The sequence below is a fragment of the Oncorhynchus tshawytscha genome, linkage group LG01 (genome assembly GCF_018296145.1).
Source record: "Oncorhynchus tshawytscha isolate Ot180627B linkage group LG01, Otsh_v2.0, whole genome shotgun sequence".
Classification (NCBI taxonomy): Eukaryota; Metazoa; Chordata; class Actinopteri; order Salmoniformes; family Salmonidae; genus Oncorhynchus; species Oncorhynchus tshawytscha.
In genome coordinates, this window is record NC_056429.1 from 14,725,974 (window position 1) to 14,749,973 (window position 24,000).

Here is a 24,000-nt window from a genome sequence, read left to right on the forward strand (position 1 = left end):
AGACAGTGACACATTCAATACTGCCTTGCACAATCTTGCCTGATCTAGGGTGTAATCATTAGTCCAACAGTTGCAAATGAGAGTTTCTATTGGACAAATTCAGGTATGTTTATCTCTGTCTCGTTCTGTTTGCTTCCGTTTAAGAAACGTTTTTCAACAGAATTGGCAGAATGAATACACTCCTGATTACACGCAAACACAGTTCACTTTCATAGCAGCCACATACAAACAGCATGATTATTTTGCTCATTGTATAATTCCTTCTTGCATCTATGCAATCTCCTCCTCTAATATTTTCCCTTCGCTTGTGGACTTCAGTGCACAATACATCCGCTGTCTGAGACCAATATCATAACCGCTAACTGCTACACACAGCCTACATCGTTGTCACCATATTAGCTAACGTCATAGTCAACATAGCTACTAGAACTAATGTGTTAGCAAACCCACTACAATAATGCAGTACAGTGTATAGTCAGCAAGCAGTTTAGCAGTTACGCCGGGAGGCCCCTGTGACAATAAATCAATAAAACCAAAAGCTTACCTTGACTTGGAAGAGTTCTAGCATCCCTCTCTGTTTGAGCTGGGTGTTTGAGTGTGGTAAACTAGTGATCTGCATTCGCTAGCTAAGTGAATGTTTTTAAAAAATACAATAAGATCTCTCTCTCTTCTTCATTTTTTTCAAAACTGTTCAACTATTGTTTGAGACAACTACTTACTACAATAGTTTTCATTTTAGATATATGAAGTGTGCCTGAATCTTAATCTCGAAATGAAGTTTGCTTGCTTCTGTTTCTCAATGTGAAATGTGCTTGGTTCTGATTCTCAATATGATGTGTGCTTGGTTCTGATTCTCAATATGAAGTGTGCTTGGTTCTGTTTCTCAATTCTCGATATGAAGTGTGCTTGGTTCTGTTTCTCAATTCTCGATATGAAGTGTGCTTGCTTCTGTTTCTCAATTCTCGATATGAAGTGTGCTTGCTTCTGATTCTCGATATGAAGTGTGCTTGGTTCTGTTTCTCAATTCTCGATATGAAGTGTGCTTGGTTCTGTTTCTCAATTCTCGATATGAAGTGTGCTTGGTTCTGTTTCTCAATTCTCGATATGAAGTGTGCTTGGTTCTGTTTCTCAATTCTCGATATGAAGTGTGCTTGCTTCTGTTTCTCAATTCTCGATATGAAGTGTGCTTGCTTCTGATTCTCGATATGAAGTGTGCTTGGTTCTGTTTCTCAATTCTCAATATGAAGTGTGCTTGGTTCTGTTTCTCAATTCTCGATATGAAGTGTGCTTGGTTCTGTTTCTCAATTCTCGATATGAAGTGTGCTTGCTTCTGATTCTCGATATGAAGTGTGCTTGGTTCTGTTTCTCAATTCTCAATATGAAGTGTGCTTGGTTCTGTTTCTCAATTCTCGATATGAAGTGTGCTTGGTTCTGTTTCTCAATTCTCGATATGAAGTGTGCTTGCTTCTGATTCTCGATATGAAGTGTGCTTGGTTCTGATTCTCGATATGAAGTGTGCTTGGTTCTGATTCTCGATATGAAGTGTGCTTGCTTCTGTTTCTCAGTTTTAGGTGTGTTTGGTTATATTAGTGTATAGGGGAGGGTGTTTTTCGGTTTCTCTGTGTGAGCTGTGAGGTGTGCTGTGCTTGCCCTGTTTAATCAGGGGCATGATGAGTACATCTGATTTGGAGTCAGTTGATCCACAACGTTCTGTCACTGTCTGGTCTGGAGCCAGTGCAGCAGCAGCTTACTTAACCAGTCTTAAGAGGATGAGGTAATCCTCATTCCTCAATTAGTGCTGGGGTCCTGAGAAGATTACCCTGACCTGTCTGTCAGAGGTCCAGCACCAAGGAAGTTACAGAAGATGAAGTGGGGATATCTGATATAAGGCCTTTTGAGAGCTTTCATTTAATTTCCACGGCTACATAGGAATTTGTGGAAATGTAACATCTTGACACCAAGTGAAATGTCAGTATGAATATGCAAGCACGTGTGCAATAGAATCAACTAAACTGTAATATTTTAACTTAAACTGAGAGTATTACATTTAGGTCAGACTCTTGTGTAGTAGGGAACACAAATACATAAACACAAACACACACACTGCCCTAAGCCAAGGACATGTATAGAAGAGGGAACACTCAGATTTAGGGGAGGTACCTCATTTTCTATGGATATGGCTTTGAAAAGAAGCCTATGGCCACACTCCTGCCATTTATGTATCACATACACACACACTCACACAAACACAAAGATTCATACACAAACTCACTCACACACGCAAACACATACACACACACACAAACTTGCGTACACACACACACTCACACACAAACTCACACGCTAATACACACACACACACACACACACACACACACACACACACACACACACACTCCCTCTCTCTCTCCCTCCCACATCAGAGCACTTCTCATTCCGTCCCTCAGTCAGCTTCTACTTCTCCTTGTCTCTGCCCTACTTTTTTAGGTCCAGTACAGTAGTTAAATCAAAGTGATTGAAGCAGTTGGGAGTTCATTCCAGTGGGGGGCTGCCTCATTGAATTACACTTTCAGCTGATGAGCGAAGCTTTTGGGGGGGATAGCAATAAAAAGCTAGCATGCATAATTTAGTACAGACTTGCACACAAAAGGATGATAGATAGATGCGTAAGTGTTGGGACAAATATGGTAGTCTATACAGACACAATTAAGTGTTTTGGCATCCTTACATGATTCGCTATTTCTTCTAAAAATAAGTTGAAATTGAAACCTTTGGGGTGTACACATAGGTATTTATTTTTGATTTAGAGGATAAAAAATAAATACATCTGAACTGAAATTTAGATTTTTCACTTGAAAGGCAAAAAATTGCCTGGACTAAATTATACAAAATTCAAATGAATATGGTTGGAGGCAGGTGATTTTCGTGTATGTCTAATTTACCTCACCTGAGGTAAATTGCTGGTGCATACAGGGTACAAATAGCCATTCAACCAGTTCTGAAAAGTGAAAAGGGAACATTTTGCTCCATTGCACTCCAATGTAAAATGCAATGTTTGCATCTAACTGCATCTGCATATGCAACAGCTCCAACTGGAGGTGCAGAGTATCAAAGTATCCCACATTATACCAAGTGTTTAATTACAAACAATGGCGTTGCGAGCTGCATTGACAGCTTGGTACCATCAAGTGCACCATCACACAGATCACATTGGATTAGGCCTCCCTCTGCCTCCCACTCATTGATGGTAAATGAGCAGTTATTCCTGCCCCAGATTAGGACACAGGTCTCAATCCTCCACGGCAGCAGGGTTTAGACTGCAGGACAGATGCTTGTTATGATTCCAGATGGCTGCTTGTGTGGTGGTGGAACACATAGAACACATTCAGTGCCTTGCAAAAGTATTCATCCCCCTTGGTATTTTTCCTATTTTGTTGAATTGCAACCTCGAATTTAAATAGATTTTTAGTTGGATTTCAGGGAATGGACATACACAAAATTTTCCAAATTGGTGAAGTGAAATTTTAAAAATAACTTGTTTCAAAAAAGTATTGAAAAAAGAAAAGTGGCGTGTACATATTTATTCACCCCCCTTTGCTATGATGCCCCTAAATATGATATGGTGCAACCAATTACCTTCAGAAGTCACATAATTAGTCCACCTGTGTGCAATCTAAGTGTCACATGACCTGTCACATGATCTCAGTATATATACACCTGTTCTGAAAGGCCATGGAGTCTGCAACACCACTAAACAAGGGGCACCACCAAGCAAGCGGCACCATGTAGACCAAGGAGCTTTCCAAACAGGTCAGGGACAATGTTGTGGAGAAGTACAGATCAGGGTTGGGTTATAAAAAATATCTGAAACTTTGAACATCCCACGGAGCACCATTAAATCCATTATTAAAAAATGGAAAGAATGTGTCGTATCAGAATTAGTTAGGTAACATTGATAAATAAGATGTTTTATCAATTTTCATAAATATGCTTATGTGGGAAAAAGTTACTTGGGGCCCAGAGAGGGGAGAGGTCAGGCTTGTCTTCATATGTCAAACCTGTTAAACCATGTGATGCTATGAAGAATGTCAGAAGGGGAGGAGGACAGAATGGAGGCTTGTCTTCTTATGGGAATGTGTCTGTAACTATTGTATGTCCCCTCTGAGGTTGCCCTTATCTTGACCTAGTATATGACCTAAGAGGCTCACTGTCTCCGTGAGCTTGTCCAGGAGGGGTTGTATTTGAGATGGGAGTATCTAGAATTGACAATTGATATATGCCATTGGATAAGGTAATGTTTTGGTACTATGATGTATCAAGAACGAGAAGTAGAACCTCGTCTAAGAGAGCAAACTGAACGATAATTTATATCTAATGCTATCTATCTATGGGATACTCCTCTTTCAAGTAAAAGGTTCTTTGTGAACTGTTCCTGAGATCTGTGTTTCGTCATGTGAGTTGAGATGGGTGTGTCTTGGCTATAAATGATACAAAGAATTGTTTTGTAAGCACTCTCAGAGAATTCATTTATAGACACTGAATTCATCTGAGAGTCACAGGGCTATGGTGAAGCTCATATATAATTAAAGATAGACTTTATAATATAACTCTGACGTGTGTGGTTTGCTCTCTCAATGTTTAGTAATACAGGAAATTACCACGACATACAGTATGGCATAATTACAAACCTGCCAAGAGGGGCCGCCCACCAAAACTCACAGACCAGGGAAGGAGGGCATTAATCAGAGGCAACAAAGAGACCAAAGATAACCCTGAAGGAGCTGCAAAGCTCCACAGCGGCGATTGGAGTATCTGTCCATAGGACCACTTTAAGCCATACACTCCACAGAGCTGGGCTTTATGGAAGAGTGGCCAGAAAAAAGCCATTGCTTAAAGAAGAAAATAAGCAAACACATTTGGTGTTCGCCAAAAGGCATGTGAGAGAATCCCTTAATAGCGTGCCCAGAATGAACTACCTCCTACTCTGTCCCAGTTGCTAATGTATGCATATTATTATTAGTATTGGATAGAAAACACTCTGAAGTTTCTAAAACTGTTTGAATGATGTCTGTGAGTATAACAGAACTCATATGGAAGGCGAAAACCTGAGAAAAATCCACCAGGAAGTGGGGAATCTGAGGTTTGTAGTTTTTCTAAGCTTGGCCTACCGAATACACAGTGGGATATGGATAACGTTGCACTTCCTACGGCTTCCACTAGATGTCAACCGTCTTTAGAGACTTGAATGAGGGTTCTACTATAAAGGAGGGGCTCATGAGACCTGTTTGAGTCAGTGGTCTGGCAGAGTGTCTCAGGCTTGTGACGCGCACTCCCGACAGAGTTACCTCTCATTCCAGTGCTTTTCTTCAGACATAGGAATTCTCCGGTTGGAACATTATTGATGTTTTATGTTAAAAACATCCTAACGATTGATTCCATACATCGTTTGACTTGTTTCTACGACCTGTAATGGAACTTTTTGAGTTTTTGTCTGGACGAAGTGCTTGCGCCTCATGAAGATGAATTAGTGGGCTGAACACGCTAACAACAAGTGGATATTTGGACGTAAATGATGGACTTTATGGAACTTTATGGAACAAATCAGTCATTTATTGTCAAACTGGGATTCCTGGGAGTGCTTTCTGATGAAGATCATCAAAGGTAAGTGAATATTTATGGTGTTATTTCTAACTTTTGTTGACTCCAAAATGGCGGATATTTCTCTGGCTGGATTGGGCTCTGAGCGCCGTTCTCAGATTATGCTTTTTAAGATAAAGTTTTTTTTTAAATCTGACACAGCGGTGGCGTTAAGGAGAAGTCTATCTTTAATTCTGTGAATAATACTTCTATCTTTTAGCACTGTTTATTATGAGTATTTCTGCTAAATCAAAACATTACTGCACGTAACACGCCAATGTAAACTGAGATTTTTGGATATAAATATGCACATTATCGAACAAAACATACATGTCTTGTGTACCATGATGTCATATGAGTGTCATCTGATAAAGATCATCAAAGGTTAGTGATTCATTTGATCTATATTTCTGATTTTTGTGACTCCTCTCTTTAGCTGGAAAAATGGCTGTGTGATTTTTTTGACTTGGCTATGACCTAACATAATCATATGTTGTGCTTTCGCTGTAAAGCATTTTTGAAATCGGACACGATGGGTTGATTAAAGATGTTTATCTTTCATTTGCTGTATTGGACTTGTTAATGTGTGAAAGTTACATATTTCAACAACAAAAAAATGAATTTTGCGCTGCCTTTTCAGTGGAATGTTGTCGAGGGGTTCCGCTAGCGGAACGCCTGCTCTAGAAAGGTTAACATATGGAAAAAGGTACTCTGGTCAGATGAGACTACAATTTAGCTCTTAGGCCATCAAGGAAAATGCCATGTCTGCCTCAAACCCAACACCTCTCATCACCCTGAGAATACCATCCCCACAGTGAAGCATGGTGGTGGCAGCATCATGCTGTGGGGATGTTTTTCATCATACAACACTCCTTCCATGGCCTCCAACTGCTCTTAAACGCTAGTAAAACCAAATGCATGCTTTTCAACCGTTCGCTGCCTGCACCCGCACGCCTGACTAGCATCACCACCCTGGATGGTTCCAACCGAGAATATGTGGACATCTATAAGTATCTAGGTGTCTGGCTAGACTGTAAACTCTCCTTCCAGACTCATATCAAACATCTCCAATCTAAAATCAAATCTAGAGTCAGCTTTCTATTCCGCAACAAAGCCTCCTTCACTCACGCCGCCAAACTTACCCTAGTAAAACTGACTATGCTACCGATCCTCGACTTCGGCGATGTCATCTGCAAAATAGCTTCCAACACTCTACTCAGCAAACTGGATACAGTTTATCACAGTGCCATCCGTTTGGTTACTAAAGCACCTAATACCACCCACCACTGTGACCTGTATGCTCTAGTCGGCTGGCCCTCGCTATATATTCGTCGCCAGACCCACTGGCTCCAGGTCATCTACAAGTCCATGCTAGGTAAAGCTCCGCCTTATCTCAGTTCACTGGTCATGATGGCAACACCCACCCGTAGCACGTGCTCCAGCAGGTGTATCTCACTGACCATCCCTAAAGCCAACACCTCATTTGGCCGCCTTTCCTTCCAGTTCTCTGCTGCCTGTGACTGCAACAAATTGCAAAAATCGCTGAAGTTGGAGACTTTTATCTCCCTCGCCAACTTTAAACATCTGCTATCTGAGCAGCTAACCGATCGCTTCAGCTGTACATAGTCCATCGGTAAATAGCCCACCCAATTTACCTACCTCATCCCCGTACTGTTTTTATTCATTTACTTTTCTGCTCTTTTGCACACCAGTATCTCTACCTGCACATGACCATTTGATCATTTATCACTCCAGTGTTAATCTGCTAAATTGTAATTATTCGCCTACCTCCTCATGCCTTTTGCACACAATGTATATAGACTCTTGTTTTCTTTTTTCTACTGTGTTATTGACTTGTTTATTGTTTACTCCATGTGTAACTTTGTGTTGTTGTCTGTTCACACTGCTATGCTTTATCTTGGCCAGGTCGCAGTTGTAAATGAGAACTTGTTCTCAACTAGCCTACCTAACAGCTTTGTAATCTCTCAACCAGCTTCACCTGGAATGCTTTTCCAATAGTCTTGAAGGAATTCACACATTTGCTGAGCACTTGTTGGCTGCTTTTCCTTCACTCTGCGGTCCGACTCATCCCAAACCATCTCAATTTGGTTGAGGTCGGGTGGATTGTGGAGGCCAGGTTATCTGACGCAGCACTCATCACTCTCGTTGGTAAGATATCCCTTACACAGCCTGAAGGTGTGTTGGGTCATTGTCCTGTTGAAAAACAAATGATAGTCCCACTAAGCCCAAACCAGATGGAATGGCGTATCGCTGCAGAATGCTGTAGTAGCCATGCTGGTTAAGTGTGCCTTGAATTCTAAATAAATCAGACAGTGTCACCAGCAAAGCACCCCCACACCATTACACCTCCTCTATGCTTTATGGTGGGAAATACACATGCAGAGATCATCCGTTCACCCACACCACATTGGGGCGGCAGGTAGCCAGTTACATTTTTTTTAAATCTAAAATATCACAGACACAGCAGTTGGAACCAAAAATCTCCAATTTGGTCTCCAGACCAAAGGACAAATTTCCACCGGTCTAATGTCCATTGCTCGTGTTTCTTGGCCCAAGCAGGTCTCTTCTTCTTATTGGTGTGCTTTAGTAGTGGTTTCTTTGCAGCAATTCAATCATGGAGGCCTGATTCACATCAGTTGATGTTGAGATGTGTCTGTTACTTGAACTCTGTGAAGCATTTATTTGGGCTGCAATTTCTGAGGCTGGAAACTCTATTGGCAGGTAACTCTAATGAATGAGTAACCTCTGCAGAAGCGGTAACTCTGGGTCTTCCTTTCCTGTGGCGGTCCTCAAGAGAGACAGTTTGATCATAGTGTTGGACAGTTTTTGCAACTGCACTTGAAGAAACTTTCAAAATTCTTGAAATGTTCAGTATTGACTGACCTTCATGTCTTATAGTAATGATGGACTGTCATTTCTCTTAACTTATTTGCACTGTTCTTGTCATAATATGGACTTGGTATTTTACCAAAAAGGGCTATCTTCTGTATACCCACCCCACTACCTTGTCACAATACAAGTGATTGGCTCAAACTCATTAAGAAGGAAAGCAATTCCACAAATAATTTCTGTTAATTGACATGCATTCCAGGTGATTACCTCATGAAGCTGGTTGAGAGAATGCCAAGAGTGTGCAAAGCTGTCATCAAGGCAAAGGGTGGCTAATTTGAAGAGTCTAAAATACAAAATATATTTTGATTTGTTTAACACTTTTTTTGCTTACTACATGATTTCATGTGTGTTATTTCATAGGTTTGATGTCTTCACTATTAGTCAAATAAATAGTTTAAAAAAATAATAATTGAATGAGTTGGTGTTCTAAAACTTTTGACCGGTAGTATAGAACACATAGAACAACACATTGAACAATACATGACCACAGGTATGTGGACACTGTCAAACATTACAGTTTCTTCTGAATGCTTAAACACTAACAGTCATTCTTGAAGCACTATAGTCTGAAACCATTAACACTTGTAGCCAATGCATTCATCAAGTGTGCCAAATTGATTGCATGTTCTCTTTTTTACACTCAGTTTGTAATTGTACAACACATTTTTTGCTAAACTGTAAATACAACTCACTGCTTTACACTCAATTTGCAATTTAATAACACACTTCTAGCAAAACTGTTAACATTGGTCTCTACATTGCTACACTATTTCGCCAATTTCCTTTCCACATTTACACATGTGAAAACACTTTTAGATCATGAGTTCACTTACAGATCAGAGCTTGAGCACTATAAATATGCCACAGGTAAACAATTGGTTCGGACAACAATGGAGGCCAATATTGGACAGAGAGTAAGAGGGGTGAAAACTAGAGGAGGAGAAGGACGTGGGGAAGGAGAGGATGGGGAAGAGGAAGGGTAGTCAGGAAAACAATAAACTGATGAAATCAGAGCGACTGTGGTTGACCATGTTGTCCACCGTGGGATGAGCATGAGGGAGGCTGGGCAACGGGTTCAACCAAATCTGAGCCGCTATACTGTTGCAGGTATCATCCGGAAATGAGAACCGGTAAGTAACTGTTAGTGCTGTAGTCTTACTGGTATAGAAATATGTACTATACTTTCACAATGAGAAGGATCTATCACTAAAACCATTGAAATGTTTTTACAGAACTGCAAGAAAACCAGTATCTGGTGGAAGAGGTCGACTGTTCACCCCAGAGCAGGAGACCCACATTGTAAATATGGTCATTGCAAATAACTGCATCAGACCCAGAGAACTGCAGGACCACATAATGTCAGATAACACCATATTCCAAAACGTCAACAGAGTGAGTCTCTCTGCACTGTCTTGTCTACTGAAACAGAGTGAGTCTCTATGCACTGTCTCGTCTACTGAAACACAATAGAATTAGGATGAAGCAGCTGTACAGAGTCCCCTTTGAAAGAGACTCAGACCGTGGAAAACAACTGAGATATGAATATGCGCAGGTAAGCTATACTATCCTATCATTGGTACTGGATCTAGAAGTGTATGGTGCTACATCATATTGACTGATCCCAGTCTTTTCATACTGTGCTACATTGTTTTGTCTTGTCTCTTTCAGAGAGTCATGGAGCTAGAAAAAGATGCAGTGCATTATGAGCTAATATATGTGGACGAGGCAGGTTTCAACCTTGCAAAAACAAGGGGGCGCGGCAGAAATATCATCAGACACTTTGCCATCATCAACGTCCCGGGACAAGTGGTGGCAACATATCAATGTGTGTGGCTATTAGCCAAAATGGTGTCCTTCACCATCATGCCCATACAACAGGCCCATACAATACTGCACACATTATCACATTTCTGGACCCCCTCCACAACAGACTAATCCCTAATGACCAGGGGACAGAGCAGCCCAGGTACGTTATCATCTGGGACAATGTTAGTTTCCACCGGGCTGCTGTGGGCCGCAATTGGTTCACGGGTCACCCACTTTTCATCGCACTCAAATCTCCCCTATACTCTCCTTTCTGGAATCCTATTGAAGAATTCTTCTCTGCATGGCGTTGGAAGGTGTATGATCACCAGCCCCACCAATCCCCTTCTACAGGCAATGGAGGAGGCTTGTGGAGACTTCGATCAGGAGTCATGCCAGGCCTGGATACGGAACCCCATGTGATACTTTCCACCTTGCCTTCGTCAAGACGACATCGCATGTGATGTGGATGAAGTCTTATGGCCAGACCCACGAAGGACGAGATGTAGCCTCGTTTTTTTAATTTTATTTTTTTCTACCACAAATGTTTTTGTTTTCTTCTACTGCGCTTTTGTTGTTTGAGGAGTGTTGGAACATTTTGAAAAAATACATATGTTTTCCCCTTATTTGTGTTGACTGTGTGTTATGTTCGGAAAACACTTCCATACTTTACACATTTGGATACCTGTGTGTTTACTACATGTATGACCCAAAAAAAATTCAAACTGCTGTGCCCTGCACACAGAAAAAGAAAAAGCCACAAGTGTTATTCATTTTTACCATCAGTGCCTAGTTGGTGCTTCATGTACTTATTCAAATGATGGTTTGTGTGTACTGTATTGACGCAAAAACACAATTTGTTTTAAGAGTTTGAAGAGTTTTGCAAGAATTGTTTGCGTTGGCAAGAGATTTATACTGTTTGGTGTAAGGTTTTGTGGTTAGTGTGTAGAGTTTTGCAAAAATGGCCTATAGTTTCAAAGATAGTGCCTAAGTAATCAGAAAAAATCTGTAATAAGGAGTTGGTCCCCCTTTGCTGCTATAACAGCCTCCACTCTTCTGGGAAGGCTTTCCACTAGATCAGGGGTGTCAAACTCAAATACCCAGTGGGCCAAAATGTAAAACCTGAACAAAGTCACGGGCCAACATTGAACAAATTAACATTTTAATATGGACCCAAACAAGTTTTGCTTTAACATTGAATATGGAACAAGCATCGCTTATTACCATACAATATATAATTTAATAGTGGAGACATGCAAAATCGAATTTCAAATGAAAAAACACATCAATGGCATTCATTTATTAAATAAATAAAATTTAAATAAAAATTGTATGCCTCTTTTCTATTTGCAGCCTTCTGATTTAAATACCAAAATAAACTTTTTCCACTGGCTAATAATTTTACAAATAAAATGATAATAAATCAATCAACCATTCAAGCCCATGCCTTGTAGCAAGAAAAAGTGCATAAAGAAAACGTTAATTATTGCACACTGGTCTAATCTGATGTGCCCAAGCCAGATACCTGGCATCTCTTCTTGGATGCTAGTTCATCAATGTCTGGGCTCAAGCTCTGAGCTGAAGAAATCCTCAGTATCGAGCGAAGATGTTCATCAGTCAGACGTCTCCTGTGAGTTGTTTTGGTCATCTTCATCGAGGAGAAAAGTTGCTCGCATAGATAAGTGCTGCCGAACATGAAGAGCATCTGAGCAGCTTGGGTGCGGAGCTGAGGCATTGTGTCAGGGATGAACCGTGGAAACTGTGCGGCGCCCACAGCATCATATTTTGACTTCAGCGTGTCGTTGCACTGGAGTTCAATCAGCTCCATTTGGATGTTGGTTGGTGCATTTTCCACATCAACTGCGAAGGGATTACTAAGCAGTTCAAACTTGCATTTCTGGGCATCGAAGTCGGCAAATCGCCGGCTAAACTCAGCGGCGAGAACACTGAGTTTTTCAGCAAACTTTGCGCATGGGAACACGGCGGTAGAGATCTGCGCTTTTATGGATTGGCAGCAGGGAAAATGGCAAGGGTTTCCTTGCAGCATCTGATTCTCCCACAGGCACAGTTTAGTTTTGAAGGCCCTCACTGCAGCGTACATGTCTGTGATGATGCGCCCCCGCCCCTGAAGCTGCAGGTTCAGCGCATCGAGATGGCTCGAGATGTCACAGAGAAAGGCCAGCTCACACAGGAACTTTTGCTCCCGGAGCTCTGCTGTATCCTTCCCTTTGGTTTCCAGGAATTGACATATTTCCTCACGCAGCTCGAAACATCTGTTCAGTACTTTTCCTCTGCTTAGCCATCTCACCTCTGTGTGATATGGCACGTCTGCGTATTCCGAACCACACTCCTCCAGAAAAGATTTAAACTGGCGGTGATTTAGACCTTTGGCTCTTATAAAGTTAACTACCTGTGTTACTGTGGTCATAACATGTTCCATCTTTAGGGCTTTGGCACACAGTGCTTCCTGATGTATGATGCAGTGGTAAACAGTTAGCTCACCTGCACAGTTCTCTTCCCGCATCTTCTCCCGAACCAGGCCCACCAGTCCACTCTTTTTACCGCACATCGCTGGCGCACCATCTGTCGTTAATCCAACGAGTTTATCCCACGGCAGTTTTATTTCAGTTACACATTTGGAAACCTCCTCAAAGATTTCCTTTCCTGTGGTTGTGCCATGCATTGATTTGAATCCTAATAGCTCCTCCGTAACACACAGATTTGAGTCCACTCCACGGATGAAGACTGACAGCTGAGCAGTATCAGATGCGTCGCAGCTCTCATCCACAGCGAGGGAGAACGCAACAAAATCTTTTCCCTTTTCCATCAGCTGGTCATACAGATTGGTGGCAAGATCACATGTGCGATCAGCTACTGTGTTCCTGCTCAGGCTCACGTTTGAAAATGCTTGTTTTTTTCTCTGGGCATACGAGGTCACAAACCTTCATCATGCACTTTTTCATGAACTCTCCCTCATTAAAGGGCTGGGCTGATTTTGCGATCTCTGCTGCCACTATATAACTAGCCTTTACAGCAGCCTCGCTTTGTGATGTGGCTTTTTTAAACATATTCTGTTGTGAAACCAAACTTCTTTTCATCTCCTCTACTTTCTGGCTCCTTTGAGTCATGTCCAGGTCCTTGTATTTGTCATGGTGTTTCGTTTCATAGTGTCGTCTAATGTTGTACTCCTTACTTACAGCCACGTTGACTCCACAAACAAGACAAACAGGTTTGTCTTTTACATATGTAAACAGATATTCTGCCTCCCACTTGTCCAGAAAGCTCCTGTTTTCTGCCTTTCTTTCGCCATTTTTGGGAAGGGTTAGCTCGCTGACAGTTGTAGCGTCTATGTTGCTATGACTACTGTCACAGAGGAGAGAGCGTTTCTGGGTCCTGTCCTGATTGGCGCGCGAAAACAGCAGAGCATTATGGGATTCGTAGTATTAGTGGTGAATGCGCTGTATAATACCGGCGGGCCAGCTCTAGTAGTAATTTGGTATTGTCTCGCGGGCCAAATATAATTACCCCGCGGGCCAAATTTGGCCCACGGGCCAGAGTTTGACACCCATGCACTAGATGATGGGACATTGCTGCGGGGACTTGCTTCCATTCAGCCACAAGAGCATTAGTGAGGTCGGGCACTGATGTTGGGCGATTAGGCCTGGTTCACAGTCGACGTTCCAATTCATCCCAAAGGTGTTCGATGTGGTTGTGGTCAGGGCTCTGTGCAGGCAAGTCAAGTTCTCGACAAACCATTTCTGTATGGACCTTGCTTCGTGCACAGGGGCATTGTCATGCTGAAACAGGAAAGGTCCTTCCCAAACTGTTGCCACAAAGTTGGAAGCACATAATCATCTAGAATGTCATTGTATGTTGTAGAGTTAAGATTTCCCTTCAATGGAACCAAGAGACCTAGCCCGAACCATGAAAAACTGCCCCAGACCATTATTCCTCCTCCACCAAACTTTACAGTTGGCACTATGCTTCCACCAAACCAAGATTCATCCGTCGGACTGCTAGATGGTGAATCGTGATTCATCACTCCAGAGAACGAATTTCCACTGCTCCAGAGTCCAATGACGGTAAATTTTACACCACTTCAGCTGATGCTTGGCAATGCGCATGGTGATCTTAGGCTTGTGGGCAGCTGCTCGCCAATGGAAACTAATTTCAGGAAGCTCCTGACGAACAGTTATTGTGCTGACGTTGCTTCCAGAGGCAGTTTGGAACTCGGTAGTGAGTGTTGCAACCGAGGACAGGCGACGTTTACGCACTAAGGGCTTCAGCACTCAGCGGCCCCTTTCTGTGAGCTTGTGTGGCCTGCCACTTTGCGGCTGAGCCGTTGGTGCTCCTAGATGTTTTCACTTCACAGGTGGCGTCCTATGACGGTGCCACGTTGAAAGTCACTGAGCTCTTCAGTAAGGCCATTCCACTACCAATGTTTGTCTATGGAGATTGCATGGCGGTGTGCTCGATTTTATACACCTGGATGGGAGTGGCTGAAATAGTCGAATCCACTAATTTGATGTGGTGTCCACATACGTTTGTATATATGGTGTAGAACAACACATAGAAAACATAAAATAACACAGAACACATAAAATAACTCAGAACACATAGAATAACACATAAAAGAACACAACACATAACACATAGAAAGGAAGGGAAAGGGGGATACCTAGTCAGTTGGACAACTGAATGCATTCATCTGAAATGTGTCTTCCGCATTTAACCTAACCCCTCTGAATCAGAGAGGTGCGTGGGGATGCCTTAATTGACATCCACGTCATCGGCATAGAACATATAGAACAACACATAGAACACATAAAACCATACACAGAACACATAAAACCATACACAGAACACATAAAACCACACACAGAACACATAAAACCACACACAGAACACAAAAACCACACATAGAGCACATAAAACCACACACAGAACACAAAAACCACACATAGAACACATAAAACTACACAGAACCACACGTAGAACACACAAAATCACACATAGAACACATAAAACATAAAACTACACACAAAGCCCACACATAGAACACATAGAACCACACATAGAACACATAAATCCACACGTAGAACACATAAAACCACACATAGAACACTTAAAACCACACACAAAACACATAAAACTACACACAGAACACATAAAACCACACATAGAACACATAAAACTACACACAGAACACATAAAACTACACACAGAACACCTAAAACTACACACAGAACACAAAACCACACACAGAACACATAAAACTACACACAGAACACATAAAACTACACACAGAACACATAAAACTACACACAGAACACATAAAACCACACACAGAACACATAAAACTACACACAGAACACATAAAACTACACACAGAACACATAAAACCACACACAGAACACATAACTACACACAGAACACATAAAACCACACACAGAACACATAAAACTACACACAGAACACATAAAACCACACACAGAACACATACAACCACACACAGAACACATAAAACCACACACAGAACACATAAAACCACACACAGAACACAAAACCACACACAGAACACATAAAACTACACATAGAACACATAAAACTACACACAGAACACATAAAACTACACACAGAACACATAAAACTACACACAGAACACATAAAACTACACACAGAACACATAAAACCACACATAGGCCGCAGTGTGAACTCACTCTCTAAATCTATAATACGTAATTTATTCTATATTATTTCTCATCCTAAACTGTGTTGTTGTTAGACTGCAAAACCAAAAGTGTTGATGTACTATGAAGAAGGCTATACAGTGTGTATCTATAGAACATGTCCATTTATGTTATATTATTTTACTACCTTATAGTAAACATTGTTATTTTAATATACACCCCGATACTAGATGCAGAGTTTATATATAAGGTTATTCAGCTACTAACTACTAGATGTCTGTATTCAGAGTTTATATATAAGGTTATTCAGCTACTGACTACTAGATGTCTGTATTCAGAGTTTATATAAAAGGTTATTCAGCTACTAACTCTACTTTATGTCTGTAGTCTTTTACAATTTAGAAAGCCCAACATTTCCTCTTTTCATCCCAGTACACACTACCTGCATTGCAATGCTACTGTACCTCACTGCAGCTTGAACAAGGACAATTTCCCTTGGTTGTGTTTTGCTCCCAAAAGTTTATGGATTAGTTCATTCTGATAATTGTACTGGGATGAGGGGGAAAACAGTGAAAAAAAATAAAAAATGACTTACCTGCAAACAGACTCAATGCATTAGCCTAGTAGCTGGAATATTCTTTCACAAGAAGCATAGAGAAAGGGAAAACCTCCCTAACAACAGATACTTCTACACACACAGAGCCGCAGCACACTCTCTCGCTCTCGCTCTTGCTCTCTCACACAGCCAGTGCATTACTCACCATCTGGTGATGTTTCAGTCTCCAAAGTGCTATAGCTCTTAAATAAGAAAAGTGCTTCAGTAGTATCTTTTATCCTCCCTGTGTGGAAAAAAACAATATGCTTCATCTGATGTTGCTGCTAACGGAGGTGTTTGGAGAAAGGTCCTGGTTCCTGTTGTATCTCTGTGTATCCTGGATGCTGGGGTCCCAAGGGAACAAACACATGCTCTTCAACTCCTGTCTTCTCCTCTGCTTCCTCCTTCTCTCTGCCTCTCGGGGTGGTCTCTCTCTCTCTCTCTCCCCTCTCCTCTCCTCTCAGGTCCTCTTACCGACTGTGCTTTCCTGGTAGTTGGAGAACACTACTGTCCAGAGGTTCAGTCTAGCTGTGTGTGTGTGTGTGTGTGTGTGTGTGTGTGTGTGTGTGTGTGTGTGTGTGTGTGTGTGTGTGTGTGTGTGTGTGTGTGTGTGTGTGTGTGTGTGTGTGTGTGTGTGTGTGAGCATGAAGCTTGGTTTGACAAAAAGAGTAACAGAGTGTGGTGCAGCTGTGTAAGCTCTCACACTGAATGAGAGAGCGAGAGAGATACAGAGAGAGAGAGCGAGGGGGATGGAGAGAGGGGGAGAGGGGGGGAGAGGGAGGGGGAGAGGGAGAGGGAGCGAGTAGGGAGAGCAGGAGAGAGAGGGAGAGAGAGAAAGGGGAAGAGTGGGGAGAGAGGGGGAGGGAGAGAGCGAGAGAGCAGGAGAGAGAGAGGGAGAATGGGGAGAGGGAGAGCAGGAGGGAGAGAAAGAGAGAATGGGGAGATAAAATGGTAGAGAGAGAGAGAGGGGAGAAAGGGGAAGAGGGGCGAGGGAGGGAGAGAGAGAACGAGGGGTGAGGGAGAGCAGGAGGGTGAGAGAGGGAATAGGGAGAGAGAAAGGAGAGAGAGGGGGAGGGAGAGAGGGAGGAGAGGGAGAGCAGGAGAGAGAGAATGGGGAAAGGGGAAGAGGGAGAGAGAAAGGGGGAGAGGGGAGGGGAGAGGGAGAGCAGGAGGGAGAGAAAGAGAGAATGGGGGAGATAAAATGGTAGAGAGAGAGAGAGGGGAGAAAGGGGAAGAGGGGCGAGGGAGGGAGAGAGAGAGCGAGGGGTGAGGGAGAACAGGAGGGCGAGAGAGGGAATGGGGAGAGAGAAAGAAGGAGAGAGAGGGGGAGGGAGAGAGGGAAGGGAGGAGAGGGAGAGCAGGAGAGAGAGAATGGGGAAAGGGGAAGAGGGGGAGAGGGGAGGGGAGAGGGAGGGAAAGGGGAGAGAGGGAAAGGTTGAGAGGAAGAGAGAAATAGAGAGAGAGAGAAAGAGGGAGAGAGAGAGAGAGAGAGAGAGAGAGAAAAATGGGGAGAGAGGGAAAGGTGGGGAGTAAGAGAGAGAGAGGGATAATTGGAGGGGGAGAGAGAGAGGGAGTGAGAAAGGGGGGAGAGGGGGAGCGAGAGAGGGAAAGGTGGAGAGGGAGAGGGGGAGAGAGAACGGGAGAGGGGCGAGAGAGTTGAAGTGAAGGGAGAAAAGAGAGGTTGTGAGGGCGGGAGGAATCAGCTGATATAGCTCAGTACCTCACAGAAGATCAGAGTGTCTCTATAGGCTGTTGTAAATCCTGGACCCTGAGCTGCATTTGTCCCAAAATGCCTAGTGATGGTCGCTGTATGTGTGCCTCTTTTCCATTACTTTCAGCTTTGCATCTGGTGGAAGACTATTGACTGCAGCAAAACTGCAAAACAATAAAAGCACCTCTGCTGCACCAGTGGCTCGTGCCAGGCAGCCAGGCAGCTTGACTTCCACTGATAAGGATCATGTCATTAAGAGATAGACTGAATCTGTTCTTGACTCATTCTGCTGTGTCATTGGTCTTGCTGGAAAGGTAGGCAATATCTGACAGGGAGGTATAGGTCTTCTGATTGGCTCCTCCTCTGTTCTGTCCAATTAGAGGTCACCAACAACTTACTCTACTCCAAGAGGGGGCTTAAAGATGTATCTTTGTTATCAACCTGTCATTGGTGTTGAATATCATTAATTCAGTCATTCAGTCAGTCAATCAGTCAGTGTGTGTGGTCCTCCTAACTTCTCCGGACTGCAGATGACATGGTTTTGGTCAGAAGGACTCATTAGTAGAGTGATCAGACTGGGTGTGTTTGTGTGCATCGTACCGACACCACATGACCAAAAGACACTACACTCCTGCTCGTCAAACATCTCATTCCACAATCATGGGCATTCATATTGAGTTGGTCCCCCCTTTGCTGCTATAACAGCCTCCACTCTTTCTGGGAAGGCTTTCCACTAGATGTTGGAACATTTCTGCGGGGACTTGCTTCCATTCAGCCACAAGAGCATTAGTGAGGTCGGGCACTGATGTTGGGCGTTTAGGCCTGGCTCGCAGTCGATGCTCCAATTCTTCCCAAAGGTGCCAGTCAAGTTCTTCCACACCGATCTCTACCAACCATTTCTGTATGGACTTCGCTTTGTGCATGGGGGCATTGTCATGCTGAAACAGGAAAGGGCCTTCCCCAAACTGTTGCCACAAAGTTGAAAGCACAGAATGCTCCAGAATGTCATTGAATGCTGTAGCATTAAGATTTCCCTTCACTGGAACTAAGGGGCCTAGCCCGAACCATGAAAAACAGCCACAGACCATTATTCCTCATCCACTAAACTTTACAGTTGGCACTTTGCATTGGGGCAGGTAGCGTTCTTCTGGCATCTGCCGAACCCAGATTCGTCCGTCAGACTGCCAGATGGTGACTCCAGAGAACGCGTTTCCACTGCAATGGCGTCTAGCTTTACACCCCTCCAGCCAATGTTTGGTATTGCGCATAGTGATCATAGGCTTGTGTGAAGCTGCTCAGTCATGGATACCCATTTCATGAAGCTCCCGACAAACATTTATTTTGCTGACGTTGCTGCCAGAGGCAGTTTTGAACTCGGTAGAAAGTGTTATAACCGAGGACGGATGATTTTTACGCACTACACGTGTCAGCACTTGGCGGTCCCATTCTGTGAGCTTGTGTGGACACTTTGCAGCTGAGCCGTTGTTGCTCCTAGACATTTCCACTACACAATAACAGCACTTACAGTTGACCAGGGGAGCTCTAGCGGGGCAGACATTTGACGAACTGACTTGTTGGAAAGGTGGCATCCTATGACGGTGCCACATTGAAAGCCACTGAGCTCTTCAGTAAGGCCATTCTACTGCCAATGTTTGTCTATGGAGATTGCATGGCTGTGCTCGATTTTATACACCTGTCAGCAACGAGTGTGGATGAAATAGTCGAATCTGCAAATTTGAAGGGATGTCCACATACTTTTGTATATATATAGTATACTTGCCTGCATGTGTGTGTGAGCCATCATAAAATTAGAGTAAATTGCATAATTACTAGGTTAGATGATATAAGAGGAGGTTAGATGATGTTAGATGAGGTTAGATATGTTTAGATATGTTTAGATGAAGTTAGATGATATAAGATGATATTAGATGAGGTTAGATGAGTTTAGGTGAGGTTAGATGATATTAGATGAGTTTAGATGAGGTTAGATGATATAAGATGAGGTTAGATGATGTTAGATAAGTTTAGATGGTACTTTTATTGTCTGTTATTCAGAAATTGCATTGCGTCAAAAGAGATCCACAACACAAAGAGAGACACGATATAGGCATAACATCAGACAATCAATAGCTAATTACCATTTTAACAAGACAATTAAGTAACCATCTGGTGAAATTAAGCATTGGTATCTCACAACACAGAACTCTGCAGAAGTATCAACAAGCACAGAGCTACTGTGAAAGCCTGGTAGATGTGTTCAGAGTCTCACCCTTCCCAGACACAATTTACCTGTAACGCACCCATCAAATCAAATCAAATCCAATTTGATTTGTCATGTGTCGAATACGACAAGTGTAGACCTTACTGTGAAATGCTTACTTACAAGCCCTTAACCAACAATGCAGTTAAAGAAATAGAGTTAAGAAAATATTTACTAAATTAACGAAAGTAAAAAAATGTAATCAAAAAGTACTTCAAGACAATGACTTAACAATAACGAGGCTAAGTACAGGGGGTATCGGAACCGAGTCAATGTGCAGGGGTACAAGATATTCGAGGTCATTTGTAAAGTGACTATGCATTTGTGGTGTAAATTACTCAAGTAAAAATACTTTAAAGTACTTCCGAAGTAGTTTTTGGGGTATCCGTAATTTACTTTACTATTTATATTTTTGACTACTTTTACTTTTATTCACTATATTCAGAAAGAAAATGTACTTTTTACTCCATACATTTTCCTTGACAACCAAAAGTACTCGTTACATTGTGAATGCTTAGCAGGACAGAACATCCCTGGTCATCCCTTCTGCCTCTGATCTGATGGACTCACTAAACACACATGCTTCGTTTGTAAATGATGTTGGAATGTTGGAGAGTGTGCCTCTGGCTATCCGTATATTTAAAAAATAAGAAAATGGTGCCGTCTGCTTAGCTTAATAAAATGAATTTTAAATGATTTTACTTTTGATACTTAAGTATATTTGAGTAATTACATTTACTTTTGATACTTACGTATATTTTAAACCAAATACTTTTGGGCTTTTACCCAAGTAGTATTTTACTGAGTGACTTTTACTTTTAATTCAGTCATTTTCTATTAAGGTATCTTTACTTTTACTCAAGTATGACAATTGGGTACCTTTTCCACCACTGCTATGCTTAGATAATAAACACGCTAGCCCGTCAGTGGTACCACAGTGTGCATTTTTCATGCAAACAGCAGCAGCCTGGTGTTAACTGTGCAAACTGCATAGAGGTTAACTGAAGGCCTGATTGATTTCCTGTCACACTATAATGCCCAACACCACACCCACCCAGCCTCTCAATAGTCTCTCACAGACGGACACAGTAAATTAGGCTTCAGGGTTTTTGCAGAGTCCATGTTTTCCTCTCTCAACTGACCTGTGTGTGTGTTCTATTTTTAGCCATTGGGGTGCAGATGTCCTTGGAGATGCTGGAGAAGAGGCTATGGACCATTGCCTTTCAGGTGAGGGAGCAACACACACAGAGACACACACAGACAGCTCCCCAATAACATACCACACTACTGACACAAATCCATCTCTGGTTCAGTTGGTAAGAGCATGGCAATGTCAAGGTCACAGGATCAGTTCCTGCGCAGGGATCACATACACACAATGTGTGACATCACTACAGATGTAGGATCTTAGTTTGAGCCAGTTTGCTACCTTAGGAAAATAATCCTGTAGCAACAGGAAATGTGAACTATTATGTGGATTATAATTAATGGACATTTTTGTAGGGTTCGGTACATTTTTCGTAAAGTAACGTCTGAAATGATCAGCAGCAAATTATCCTGCACACTGTATGTATATTTAGGACTATCTGCTAAGTGGTAATAGCTTATCATCTCTCTGTCTCTTTGTCTTTCTCCTGGTCTACCTCTGTCTCTCACGTCCACTCACAGCCCGCTGACACAGACGTACGTAAACAGTGACCTTTTTATTTTCTGTTGATACAGTACATGAACTCCTCTCTAGAGTGTAGAAGTTATCACACCATATTGACTGGCTGTTGAACCAGTCATGTTTATGTTGTTGTTATTGTGGTTAATATGTTCCAAATCCATATACAGCTATCAGTCACATGATTCAAGAGAATCTTTCTTTCTGTCTGTCTGTCTGTCTGTCTGTCTGTCTGTCTGTCTGTCTGTCTGTCTGTCTGTCTGTCTGTCTGTCTGTCTGTCTGTCTGTCTGTCTGTCTGTCTGTCTGTCTGTCTGTCTGTCTGTCTGTCTGTCTGTCTGTCTCTCTGTCTGTCTGTCTGTCTGTCTGTCTGTCTGTCTGTCTGTCTGTCTGTCTGTCTGTCTGTCTGTCTGTCTGTCTGTCTGTCTGTCTGTCTGTCTGTCTGTCTGTCTGTCTGTCTGTCTGTCTGTCTGTCTGTCTGTCTGTCTGTCTGTCTGTCTGTCTGTCTGTCTGTCTGTCTGTCTGTCTGTCTGTCTGTCTGTCTGTCTGTCTGTCTGTCTGTCTGTCTGTCTGTCTGTCTGTCTGTCTGTCTGTCTGTCTGTCTGTCTGTCTGTCTGTCTGTCTGTCTGCAGTGTACTGACGTGGAAGGTGTCTGCCCTCTCAGCTGCCAGAGCACTGTAAGTACTGAGCCTGTTCTGCAGTGTTTGAGTCAGTTCCCATTGAATTCATGAATGTCAATATCATCATTGAATAAGTGCCATTACAACTAATGTCCTGTCTCTTATTCCTCCAGGATGTCAACTGTTTCCTTGTGGACAGCAACGGCTTCATCATAGTCTCGAAAGAGAGGTCAGAGGTAAGGGTCTGACAGCATGATCACCCAGTGACCCGAACAGATCAAACCAATCCATTCAGCTAACACCACCATGATACACCAGTTGACAACTCTTATGTAACCCACATCTAGTCTAGTACATCGTACATGCTTTGTTATGTAATGAATGATAACTGTGGTTAATGAACACGTTGAACCGTTTGATAAGCAGATCAGCAGACCAAGGGAGGGATCATTTATATAATCACCTGGTCGGCTTGACCATGTATATGCACGCAAGGTCAGGTGGTCGCATCTTAACACATTTCTTAGAGGGCATGTTCAGCGCAGGTGTCTCCATAACAAAGATAGATAGATAGATAGATAGATAGATAGATAGATAGATAGATAGATAGATAGATAGATAGATAGATAGATAGATAGATAGATAGATAGATAGATAGATAGATAGATAGATAGATAGATAGATAGATAGATAGATAGATAGATAGATAGATAGATAGATAGATAGATAGATAGATAGATAGATAGATAGATAGATAGATAGATAGATAGATAGATAGATAGATAGATAGATAGATAGATAGATAGATAGATAGATAGATAGATAGATAGATAGATAGATAGATAGATAGATAGATAGATAGATAGATAGATAGATAGATAGATAGATAGATAGATAGATAGATAGATAGATAGATGCGGTGGCAGAGAGAGGGGGGAGAAGAAAAAGAAAGAACAGCCTCCGTGAGCACAGCCTGCCCATAGAGTCCAGTCATCACAGGCAAACCTGGCTGCCCAGAGAGGACGGGCTGTGCTCACTCTGCCCCCGGGGAGAGGTAGAGACAGAGCTGCATTTCCCATTACACTGTGTCAAAGACTCAAAGCTCAT

The 24,000-nt window shown here is 42.4% G+C and overlaps 1 protein-coding gene across 3 annotated transcripts in view; it reads left to right on the plus strand.

The window, feature by feature from the left end:
- Window positions 1-24,000, plus strand: part of LOC112260024 (voltage-dependent calcium channel subunit alpha-2/delta-4-like) — a 91,101-nt gene that overhangs the window by 55,648 nt on the left and 11,453 nt on the right. For all 3 annotated transcript variants that reach the window (XM_042299199.1, XM_042299246.1, XM_042299227.1), the window contains 4 exons: window positions 21,775-21,836; window positions 22,278-22,292; window positions 22,906-22,950; window positions 23,067-23,129. In XM_042299199.1, coding sequence (XP_042155133.1) covers window positions 21,775-21,836; window positions 22,278-22,292; window positions 22,906-22,950; window positions 23,067-23,129 — 185 coding nt within the window. The remainder of the gene's footprint in view (window positions 1-21,774; window positions 21,837-22,277; window positions 22,293-22,905; window positions 22,951-23,066; window positions 23,130-24,000) is intronic.